We start from the raw sequence: 12,151 nt of genomic DNA on the forward strand, positions 1-12,151 counted from the left end.
AATCAAGGTGTTTAGGCGTCAGTCCATACAGTAGAGGAAGGTGCTGACTAAGGGGCTTGTAGTATGTGCTGCACCGTTCTCTGGGAATCCCGGTCTCTTGTCTTTCTTGTGCAGGATCTACCCCCCGCTTCTCTATCTGAAGACTGGCTTTTGTTTCTCCAGCACACATGTGGGGAACCGGCCACCCCAGCCCTGGAACCGCATCAGGACTCTCAGCTCCAGGACCACCAAATACCTGGGTGGCATCCCAGCGGCAACCTTTCAAATGCCAAAGGCAAAGACGCTAATTAGCCCAGCTTGAGTTAGAAGAGGAAGCTGATTGGTCTGGTTTGGGTTGGGTATGTACTGCTCAGACAATCAGGTGTGGTCAAGAGAGCAGCATGAGGTAGGGCAACCCTGATTGGTGCAGTAGGTGGTGGTGTATTCTCAGGGAAAAGGGGGCGTGGCTGAGGAGATACCGTTAAAACGATATACCCAGTTGGAGGAGCGGTGAGAAAAAATTGCCATCATGGGTTGTAACATTGATAGGATAAAAATTGACACCTCCGGAACACCTGGGTGGCTCAGTGGGTTAAGCCTCTGCCTTTGGCTCAGGTCATGATCTCAGGATCCTGGGATGGAGCTCGGCACTGGGCTTTCTGCTCAGCCAGGAGGCTGCTTCCCACCCCACTCCCTCCCCCTGTCTTCCTCTCTGCCTACTTGTGAGCTCCATCTGTCAAATAAATAAAATATTAAAAAAAATTGGCATGTCCTTGGAAGATGTAGAATATAGTGGAGTAACATGGGCATTGTATTTGACTTATCCAAATGCAAATATAAATGTTTGACCAACAAAAACCAACCTTTCCCACATGATTTGGCTTTCAAACATGAGCCACCTACCTGAATGGCTGCCTACCTAAGTGATCTTTTCTGGTGCTGGAGAAAAACTTGCTGTTTTGGACTTTGGGGATATGGTACAGTATAGGTAATACCATGATGTTCTTTATAGACATTTTCCAGGATTTCCAAGAGTATTTAAAAAAAAGATTTTATTTATTTGACAGACAGAGATCACAAGTATGCAGAGAGGCAGGCAGATAGAGAGGAAGGGAAGCAGGCTCCCCACTGAGCAGAGACTCCGATGCGGGACTCTATCCCAGGACCCTGAGATTATGACCCGAGCCGAAGGCAGAGGCTTTAACCCACTGAGCCACCCAGGCACCCCTCAAGAGTATTTTTAAGGTCAGGTAATGCTCACATTCCCCACTGACTTTAGATCTTAGCCCTGTGTAAAATATACCTTCCATGAGATATCACATCGAGAACTTTTCCTATTTCCTTCTAGTTTTAATCAGTATAAAGAATCCATTTGGTTTTAAAATAGCAAAATAGGTTTATTGCGGCTTTTTAAAAATAAAAAAGAAATGATATTCATGACTTTTGGGTCTTCCTCCCATTTCATTCGGCAGTCCTGGCCACACCAGAAAGACAGGAAGTGGACAGGTGGACGGGGTGAGAGCAGAACATGGGAGCAAGAAGAAGGAGGGTCTCTACAAACATGGTGATGAAAGGGTGTGTCCACCTGGACAGCGTGTTTCCTTCCGGGACTGGGTGCTTGGGTCTGTCCTCCTCGGGAGGCCGTCATTGCTCCCCTCGTGCAGTCAAATGGGCAGGAGGGGATGGGAGTCAGAAACTGGGTTCAGGACCCAGTTTTGAATTTAGTAGCTGCATGACTTTAGACAGGCAGTTTAACCTTTCTGGGCCTTATCTTCTTCCTCTGTAACATGGGGATCAGAATACTATTAACCTCCCAGGGTCTGGCGGAGGATTAGGCGAGAAGCATTTTGAAGACTGCAGAGTGCCACATAAATGTCAGTCATTATTACGGAAGCGATAAGAGGACTAGGTATGCTAAATTTATTATAATAACTTAGATATAAACGTGCTCTACCACGGCCTCGGCCTCGCCGTGAGGTTGCCGTTCCGTCCGGCGGCCCCAGGACGCGTCTCGGGTTTTGCCAGTGGTGGGTTTCTTGTAGCTCCGCGGGGGTGGATGTGTGGGTATGCCACAGCTCGGGTGTGACGCGCCACATCATCGTGTCTACCAATCCTGGGAGCCTGGGCTTCAACCGTACATTCTTCATATGCCTGAGGATGTAAACATCTGTTAAGTCAGTCTAAAAAGAACCCCTATCCCTGCATGCTCCATGATACAGCATTGTGCGAACACCAGTCTAGGTCTAGCAACATGCTAGGATAACAACCTTTAAAGTCCTATGAAAGCGGCTTAGAATTTTGACATGCGAGAGTCACACACGTGACTCACGGAGGATCACGGAGGGTCGGATGGGATGATGTTTCTAGTTCCTGTCGCCAGGCTTAGAAAACAGAAGGCTCTGGCTGGATTTGCTAGATGAGTCTCTCTTGGGCATCTCCCTCTCTCGGTCCATCTTTGGGGCAGCTTTTCTGGTTCCAACCTTCAATGAGCAAGAAGAAACAAACGCATAAACTCTATAATTGTGGCAAGATCCCAAAATGGTCCACTCGGATGATTTTTTTTACTCAAAATAAAATGTTTGCTGTAAAAAGAAAAATTATATATAATTATAGAGAGAGAGGAGGAGGGAAGGGGGAGAGCGAGAAAGATGCGTAAAAAGAAGCTTAAATGATCCACAATGACCACTACCACCCAAAGGTAAGTGCGCTGCTGGATACACAAATGTTTCCCTTTTTACATTTCTGTGCTTTTGAAAGCAGGCGCTTCTTATGATGGGTGTATTCATTGTGAAGGAGTTTTTTCTCCTGGAAAGCTCTTACTGAGCGCCGCGTGTCTTCCGTCTAGGCCTTTTCTGAGCACCGGCCCTCCTCCCGGGCCCCCCTCCCCCACCGGTGTGATGCTGCCCCTGGTCTCAGTTGATTGGATGCTTGACACAGGCTGTGCTTTGCAGATGATCGCGCCCAGGACTTGGGATTACAGGCTCTGAGATGCTACAGGGTCCCTGGGCGGGTCCTTTAAATGGCGGGATGGTGAGGTCATCTCTTCCAGTGAGATCACTGGAGAGAGATGAGCAGGTGCAGGGAGACCCAGAGAAGGAATATGGTGTGGGAGCTTGTGTGTGTGCGTGTGTGTGTGCACGCGTGTGAGGGAACAGGTGCCTGGGACCTTGGGCTTACCAGTTCTCTTTAGAGGTGGGACCTCTTTCAATCCTTTGTTTTCATGACCCAGGGGTTCCTGTACCCCCTATAAAAGCGGCCCTCCCTGTTTCTGAGTAGGTCCCTACTCCCTCTCACACATGTGCCCATATTGTTTGTGGGATCATAACTCGCGTGTTTCTTTCCAGCAGGCTCCAGATCCAGCCCAACTTCCTGCAAGTGTCTGACTCCAGTCACAAAGTCTCATACCCCTGGGGGTAACCCGGGGAAGAGGGCGCGGTTGGAGAGGGCTAGTGGGTTGTCAAGTTTGAGCTCAGCCACTTACTGCATGACTCTTGGTTTCCTCATCTGTCAAACAGGGACCAGAATATCCATCCTGACTTCCTCAGGGGCCCAGAGAAGATTCTGGGTGGATTTTATTTTATTTATTTTTTTAAAAGATTTTATTTGTTTGTGTGAGAGAGCGAGCAAGCGCACAAGCAAGGGGAGCGGCAGGCAGAGGGGGAAGCAGGCTCCCCACTGAGCAAGGAGCCCAATGCGGGGCTCGACCCCAGGATCATGACCTGAACCCAAGGCAGACACTTAACGGACTGAGCCTCCCAGGCCTCCCTCTGGGTGGATTTTAAAGGAAGGGACTGCCAGGACTGTCTCTTCAGCCCTTTTCACTCAGGAGGTATAAAAATCACCTCTGAGGCCTGTGCCAGCAGCTGACAGGGGGCCTTGAATGTGCTTTGAGACTGCATCCAAAATCATTTGAGGGTGAGAAGGCTAGCTTCTCTACACGAGCCTGCAAAATAAATCTTGGTTGGAGTGCCCAGTGAAAATGAAAACAGACAGCGAAGGCCAAAAAACCTCCCCCAAACTACCTTTCCTTCATATCCCTTTTTATTTGATTTTCCATAAAATGGCTGGCTATGGATGATTCCCAAATTCCAGTGCCCTGACCGGGGGAGAAGCCAGCCTTCAGAGCTGGAGCCAGGGGGTTGGTTAAAAATAAAGAGTACCCAGGCCCAACATCCTTAGCCCCCAGGTCTGCCAGGAGCATGGGGTGGGGGATGGAGGTCACAGAGGGCAGAGGGATGACCTGGGAAGAGGACGACACTGGGGCGTGTCAGGGGAAGGGCTGGGAAATCCCGCAGCCACCCTCCCTGAACTGGGACCAAAGGTGAGTGCCATGCCTTAGGTTTCTGTGTCTGGGAACCACACGCCTCACCCTTGCAATGGAAGGGCAGGGATGGGGCGCCTGGGGGGCCCAGTCTCAGGTTGTGATCCCAGGGTCCTGGGATCACGTTCCGCATTGGGATCCCCGCTCAGGAGGGAGTCTGCTTCCCTCTCCCTCTGCCCCTCACCACGACTTGTGCTCTCTCTGGCTCACTTTTTCCTCTCTCAAATAAACAAATTAGATCTTAAAAAAAAAAAAAAAGGTCAGGGATAGAAACTGGGTCATTACATGGTGACACCCAGGTGGAAATGAACTCAGGACCTGCTGGAGAGGCCGCTTCCGGGGACTGCGAGGTCCAGAAAGGCCCCACCCAGCCTCAGGGCTTGGTTTAAGCCGCTCCTTCTGGGGAGGCCTCTCCTGGCCCCTGGACCGAGTGTGTCCTTGTGAGATCGGCTCCTGAGCGCAGGCAGCTGACCTTTGGTCCCAAAACGTCGTGTGCGATGATTAATTCATTACTGTATTTACTGGAAAAAAAAAATGCCCAAGAATGGAAGCTAGAAAGGCAGGGGATTTTCGGTGTCTGTCCTCTGATTTAAGCCCGCATTGCTCCCCCTTGTTCTCATTATTGTCCCAGAATAAGGAGCCTCCTCAGACTCCCATTTCCTAGTTGCTCCCGTCCCTATGAAATTTTGACAGATACGTATGCTTTACACATTACAAAAATTATTTTCGTCCTCTCAGGGGGGATCCTGCCCCCACTGAGAATTCCTGATTGAACCCAACGCCTGGACAGTACCCACCATGTTGTAGGCACTCAGTCAATATTCCTGGAATGAATGAGGGCTGGGACAGGACCTGTTTGTCCACTCCTCCTTCCCCCTGCCCGTGGCCGGTGGCACAGACTAGGCAGCCAATAAATACAGGTTAACGACAAGATGTCCTCTTCAGCATACGACACCCCAAACCACTATAAACTCCTTTTAGCTGCCACAGAAATCAATATACAATCACTGAATGGCATTAGGAAGGACAGAAAACAGAAACCCAGAGCCTTTCACGGAGGGAGGAGGCTTGCCAGGCACGGAGACTCTTTTTCTGAGAGGGCAAGAGTGAAAAGCAGATTTTACATGTCCTGTCTTTTCCAAGGGGCTCATGGCGACCGCTATCCTCTAAAGACTCCAGGGACACTGTAGAGGAAGGGGAAGCCCAAGCCGCACTGGGTCAGGACCACGAAGACCCTTCCATACCGAGGAGATCCTAGTCACCAAACCTCTCAGCGGTTCCTTCCTGCTCCCGGCTCAACCCTACTGGCGGGGTGAGTAAGTGACAAACCTGTCACTCATTCCCACCTGGCAGGCTGGCGAAGGTCTCTGAGCTAAGGGAGCCCTCAGGACCCTCTCTCCTCTTCACATCCTGCTCTGGGTGGTCACCACCTCCCCGAATTAGAAAAAGGGTGTTGATTGAGAAGAGGTTTCTATTTTCCCAACATGTCCCTTACCTAGAATATCTTCAGGGCTTTTTTTGCTGATAATTTTGTAGTCTCAGAATTATCGTGACCTTTTTATCAAACGCGAATGTGGCTCCTACTTATTTTCCTGCCACGTGTTTGGCTCTCGAGCCTCCTGAGAGCTCACCTCCACTTTCTGCGACGTGGGAATGTGGTTGGGTCAATTCCAGCTCCAGGGCTGGATTGTGAATGGCAGTGTTTCAATATGTTTAAAATTTCAGAGTCTTGATTCCCAGCTCTTAAAAAAAGAATGTTGTAGGGATCCTTCCTTGCAATTCAAGAGACAAGGCGCCTGAAATGTATCAGGTTTTTTTAACCAGAGGGCGATCACCTAAAGGAGGGGAGGCAGGGCCACCTGGGTGTTCAGATAGGCCTCGAGTTCCAGCTCTCTTACCTAGCTGTGCGGCTCTGGACGAGTAACGAGAGGTCTCGGAGTTTCAGACACCTCCTCTGCTAATGGGGGACTAACAATGCGTAGTACCCCTAGTGCTGTGGTGAAGACTGAGAAGCGCTGGTGCTTGGCCGTACTAAATGCTCAGCGCGTAACGGCGGGTGTGTGTGTGGGGGGTCTTATTGTCAACCTGGGTTTCCTGCGGAAGTCCTACTGCTTCCTTTCTCCTCCAGCTCACCTGGGGACTTGAATTCTGCATCTTGTTCTTCACCGTCTCTACAAACATTCGTCTCTTGAACACAGAAAGAATATTGACAATGTTTAGCTTGTTTTCTTCTTTCCCTTTTGCATCAGAGGAAAGTGGTTCCCCTGCCCCCTCCACTTTCAGATGTTGCCCATTTGGATGGACTGTTGGGCCTTCCTAGGGGTGGGGCGTGGGGTGAGCATGTGTCTCTGAGGAAGGAGGCCTGGCTTTCCCGCAGCCACACTGTCCTGCTGGGCTCCTTAGGGATGTCTGTTCTGGATTCCAGAGGATTCTGAGAGGGGGAGCCTTGTCAAGCAAGGTTCCCTCCCTGGAGGATTACTGCCGTCCTCCTGGGGGACAAGTCAGCTTTGGGTAGAAGCAGAGCCTCCTAGATCAGGGGAGGGGCTGAAGACGTGGGTTTCTACCTAGGATCCCAGCGGCCCGGGCGTGAGGAAGCCGCAGTGGCTGACCTCCCTGTCAGGGGCTGCGGGTGCCTGCTGGGGAGTCAGTCTCCTGGCGAATCTGGAGCTCGCCCTTCCCCTGAGGTTTCATGACTGCTGCTGACCCTGGTCTCCTCAAGACCCTGCATCTCAGGACAGTTCGCTGAGGAAGGAGCGTGTCCTAGGCGCTGGGCACCCGATAGAGAGCACGAGCTGGGGCCTCCCTCGCAGACTGACACTCCAGCAGGTGATGGGGCAGGGGTGTCGGGAAGGGGGTGTCTCTCAGAGTCCTGAGCCCTGCAGGAGGCTCCAGCCAGACGCCTACAGGAGCTGGGGAACTAACAGCAGTGGGTGGAGTGAGCTGGGTGGGGAGGGTGGCAAACCCACAAGCCCAGGGCCTTTCGAAGGGGCCTGGAGATGACAGCTGTGGGACTGCGGGCCTAGAAGCCCCAGATCTTCAAAGTTGCACAGAGAAGCCAGAAATCTAGAGTGTTTTGTGAAAGTGCCCTAATTGGAAATGTTACTTAAAAAAAAGATACCCTCCCCCCCAAAAAAAACCCATGAGCCAAATGAAATGCCTCTGTGGGCTGCCATTCTGTGACATCTGCTTCGGAGCCTGCCTCCTTGGCTTCTAGCGGGGGCTCCGTCATAGTGGCGGGCGGACTTGCCAGATGAAACACGGGGTGCCCCATCAAACTTGACTTTCAGAGTGCAAAGGAATAATCTTTTTAGTCTAAGTACATCTCATGCAATATTTGGGGCATACTTGTACTAAATAACTATTTGTTGTTTATCTGAAATTCCAGTTTAACTGGGTGTCCTGTTTTGTTTTCTTGCCCCTAGATCTGACAAGTCTACGGGATATTCACAAAAGTCATGGGGGAAGTGTGCAGGGAGGCCCCAGCTCGCCATCTTTTGGAGAGGGCATGGGTACTTGGAAGTCTCTTCCATTCCCAGAAAAAGGGTGCCAAGTTGCCCTTAAAGCAACCGTCTAAGAAGGCTCAGGGGCTGTATTTAACTGAGTCGCCCTCTGGCCTGTAGCCACTCAACATTTATCACAGGCTCCGCTGAGAGGAGCTAAGCTTAGAAGACAGCCACCAACCAAATTCCCAGGTAGCTGTAAAGCAGTAATTTTAAACCAGCAGCCTTCCTTCCTTTTTTCCATCCCCACCCCCAGCAGAATGCTTTAAGCAAAATCCCATGAGGAACGTGGCATATGAAGCAGGTAAAGGAGAACTTTTCTGGGGGAAACAAGAACAATGTGTATGTGTGGGGGGTAGGGTGGGGGCGATGCTGAGAATCACACTCTTCTATGGCACCCAGGGGCTCTAGGGAACCCCAGTTTGAGCACTGCTCCAAAATGTTTTCCTTGGATTAAGTCTAGCCAGTGGATGGCTGGACACTGAAGGGCAGATCCTGGCCCCCCTGGACACCTGCTTTTCCTGAACGTTCCTGAACTCACCGGGCTATAATGACATCAGTCTGTCTCAAGAACTGACCTCAGACGTGGCCCAGCCAACACTACACCGTTCTTCTTAGGGATGTTGTTCCTTATATCATACACTGTCCTCTCCAGGGGAAAATCCAGTACCACCCGTATTCTAAGAACACTTCTGAGCATTGCCTCCATGTAGCTCACGGACACTGCGAGCTCGGGGTCTGTGAACTCCAGCTCCCACTGGCTGCCGGAAAGCCCAGTCAAGTGTGGCCTCCCCCTTGGCAGGTAAGAAGGTCGTTCGAGTTGGCACCTTCCTCCTCACTCCCGGCTTTATTTTGTGGCCACTTTCCTCCCCTTACACCAGCTTAGTTCATTCTAAGGACGGGGGTCCTGGGACTCCCCACTCCTCTCTTCTTTTCTTATGACCTGGCTCCAAGTCCCCGGGTCACTTAGCGCTCAGGGAGCTTGCTCTGCCAAAACCGCACTTGACCTTCCCCAGGCCTTACCTCCAGATAGTGGGCTGGGGGCCTGCCTGCGTCTCAGGTTCATTTGCTCTGACTGCAGGTGAGGGAGGGGCAGGTGCGGGGGAAGGGGAGGGGTGGAGGTGTGTGGGTGCTCCTGGCACAGCACAAGGGGCTTGTACCCCCACCAGGTTCTACCCTGTGAACATGCTGTATCTACCTTGTGTCGCTGTGAGAGCAGAAGACCTCTCCATACCTGCCTCTCTTTCTCTTTGAAGGAACAGTTGCAAGGTGTTGATTCCTTTGCATTTTTCTGTTTGTGATCCTCTAAGCGTTCCTGAGTGAAAATAGCAGGTGAGCAAGAGAGCGTTCAATGTGTCTGGTCCTGTTCCATTCTGGGACGCACCTCCGAGGTTTCTGGGAGACCCTGGGGCTCACTGGAGTTGGTGGGCTTGGGATGATGAAGGGATGTGGATGGAGGGCAGGGAGGGCAGGGAGGACCCCCACCCCCTAAATACCCGCAGTACCGCCCTAACCACGTTTTACTTTCTCGTCCTCACGTGGGCCAAAGGGTACCACCCCTACCCCTGCCTACCCCCGGCCCCACACTACACGTGACCTACCGATTTCTAGTTCTTGGTCAAAATCAAGCTAGTGACACTGAGCTAATCTGGGTCTTGAGAATGCCTGGGCCCAAGACAGTTTTGGAAGATCCTGATTTAAATAAGATAGTAATGACATCGAGGACGTATAGGCGCTCGTGTTGAGTAGTTCTGTGTGCTCAGGACCTTGCATCCATTCTCCCCTTGAAGCTAACACACTGAGTGGGGTGCCGCCTTTACTCCCACCTTCCAGATGAAGGATCTGAGCTAATTAAGCACAAGGAAGGTCCAGCCCCACCGACGTTGTGGCCACACCCCTTGGCCAGGATCTGATTGGCTGTAGGCTTGATTGGCAGGAGAACTGAGGAGCTTCCCCAGCCAGACTCGAGCCTTTCTCATACTTGAAGTCCTAATAAAGGGCCGGGAGGGGAGTGCGTGCTGCCAAATGGCAACTTCTGTGCATTTAAAAATTCCCTCTTGAAAATTCCAGCTTTAACCCGTTCATAAAAAGGATCTGAGCTCTTCTTGGCCGTAGCCCTGGCTGTATTCACCAGCTGTAAAGGAGCTTCGCAGAAGAGCCACTGGCTCCAGGCGGCCCGGGAGAGCGCCTTGGGGTCTGTGGCCGGTGTCCGGGGCAGGAAGCTCTCGGACAGAAATGCAGGCCTCTCCCCACCCGTCCGAAGTTGTCCTTTCTCTCCCCCATAGTAACCATGCTTGCTAGGCATCAGGATCTGTCGACATTATGTCACTTAACCCTCTCCGTCTATCGTTTTTGGCGGTGGTTGTCTCGGACTTTGAGATCCAAGGGTCACTTGGGGCCAGAGGTGGGGCTTAAACCCTCTTTGTCAGACTCTCAGACTCCCGAGGCTGCCTCTGAACTGAGAGTCACAGCTGCCTTATCTAGTGATGTGGGAAGTGGATGAGACTGAGCACCGCCTGGGCCACTGTCATTGTTCCCCTGTCCCATGGAGGGACTCGAGTTCAGAGTGGATGAACGCAAGGTTCTCTGGGAATGCCCAGCCCTGAAGCTTTCATATCTAGTCTCACCATCACAGCCAAAGGTATGAGCGTGGAAGTATGATTCCAGGAAGTTCAGCTTGGTGAAGAGATGTTAAAACATGCAAACTAAAAACTACATCTTACTTTGAAAAACATTTTTTTTTTTGAGGGTACTGGTTTGGAGCTCAAAGGGAGTAATTTCATTACCTAGTGGTTCAACCACCGCTTCTCTATGAATGGGTGAACTTTTATACATGAGACTGGAAACATTAAGGGTCCTTGTGAAAATGTCAGGTGTAAAACTTAAAGCAAAAAGGAATCCCATTTTCCTTGAACTTCCATTTAAAGGACGGCTACACTCCTTGGCAGGAACTGTGGCCAAGACAGACATATCAATTTCCCTTTAGAATCCAGCAAAACTTTAAAATTTACGGGTTTTTATTTCCCGACACACAGGAATTTCTGAGAACGTATTAATAACAAACCTTAAATGCGAATCCAAGCCCTGGAATGAAAACGGCAGGAAGGATGGCGCATGGAGGATGAAGGGAGGGAGGCTCCTAGAAAGGGAGGTGCAGAGAGCACCAGGTGTGGAGAAGCGGACTGGAGTTGGGGAGGGCACGTGGCTGGGGAGGGGTAGTCCCCTTTCTGTTGCGGGGCAGCGAGGTGACGCTGCTCTCTGCCAGCCTCTCTGAATGGGCGGCCGGGCGCCAGCATCCCTCGAAGGGTCCATGAGAGAGATGAAGCGTGCAGCATGGGGCAGGTGCCCGCCACTCGGGAAGTGCTAGTGAACGGTGCCATCAGTGCAGCCGTGACTGTGGCTATAGTTTTCGTAACCTTTCCCTAAACTGTGAAGTTCCTAAATTTGAATGTTCCCAGCTCCAGCTCTTCTGGGGGCACAAAGGCAGGTTCAACTTGGCCGTCTTAGACCCTCCCGCACAGAAGGAGGTCTAGTGTCCAATAGGCTGGCAAGGCCCTTGCATTGTGCGTGAATGAGGCAGCTCATGAATAATGCATGCAGAGCCTGATTATGTAAATCCGCAGGTTTCCTTACATTTTTAGCCAGCACAGGACAATGGCCTTTTTTGGGCCCTTTGCTGTCCCATTCTGTGGTCTGGTGTTTTGGCTTTGGGGACTAGCCTGCCAAGTCCTGGGGAGGACCGGGATGGGGGGGGATCTAAAAGAGGGGTGACCTCTCCAGAGGGCACATCAAAGGAAAAGTCGGAGCTCTGTCACTGGCCCAGCTCTCCCTGACTTTGCGTGGTGTGAAAGGAAATTGTCCTTCGCCTGAAGCCTGTGATGTTTAATTCAGAGCCATGGATGCTAGAAACCCCGCATCTGGGGCTCCCTGAGAGCAGGGTGGCTGCTTTCATCTCCAGGGCTACAGGCCAGGGAGCCTGTTGTCTGGAGGGTTTGCAGGATACAGGAAGGCAGCCTCCTGCAAGGAACCGATCTAACCGGCGCCTCCTGGTTGGGGAAGAGGTGTCCTTCTAGAGCCTTCTGTGGCCTGGCCTCCTTAGAGCTTATGCAGGCAACACACACATAAACACGCACACATGCAGACGCACATACAAACACACACACAGAAACACACAGCGCATACATGTGCACACTATACTCCTGCACACACGCCAGCACGCATGTGCAAACACACAGCCCTGAGTCAGGAAAACCAAAGTTTACAAGAAGAATGGAGAGAGGCCAGCAGAGAACACAGGAACTAGGGTCAGAGGTCCCGGGACCGGTCTAGCTCCGCTTACCAGGGACAGTGT

At 51.5% G+C, this 12,151-nt stretch overlaps 1 protein-coding gene across 5 annotated transcripts in view; it reads right to left on the reverse strand.

Moving 5' to 3' along the window:
- Positions 1-1,187: 1,187 nt before the first annotated feature.
- Positions 1,188-12,151, reverse strand: part of FHAD1 (forkhead associated phosphopeptide binding domain 1) — a 127,853-nt gene continuing 116,889 nt past the window's right edge. For 3 of the 5 annotated variants that reach the window (XM_047728255.1, XM_047728254.1, XM_047728252.1), the window contains 3 exons: positions 9,035-9,115; positions 6,434-6,487; positions 1,188-2,459 (listed from right to left, as the gene is read on the reverse strand). In XM_047728255.1, the coding sequence (XP_047584211.1) occupies positions 2,343-2,459; positions 6,434-6,487; positions 9,035-9,115 (252 nt within the window). In that variant the 3' untranslated portion in view covers positions 1,188-2,342. The remainder of the gene's footprint in view (positions 2,460-6,433; positions 6,488-9,034; positions 9,116-12,151) is intronic. The other 2 variants (XR_007126988.1, XM_047728253.1) reach the window with 2 other exon arrangements.

The sequence above is a fragment of the Lutra lutra genome, chromosome 4, assembly GCF_902655055.1.
Source record: "Lutra lutra chromosome 4, mLutLut1.2, whole genome shotgun sequence".
NCBI lineage: Eukaryota > Metazoa > Chordata > Mammalia > Carnivora > Mustelidae > Lutra > Lutra lutra.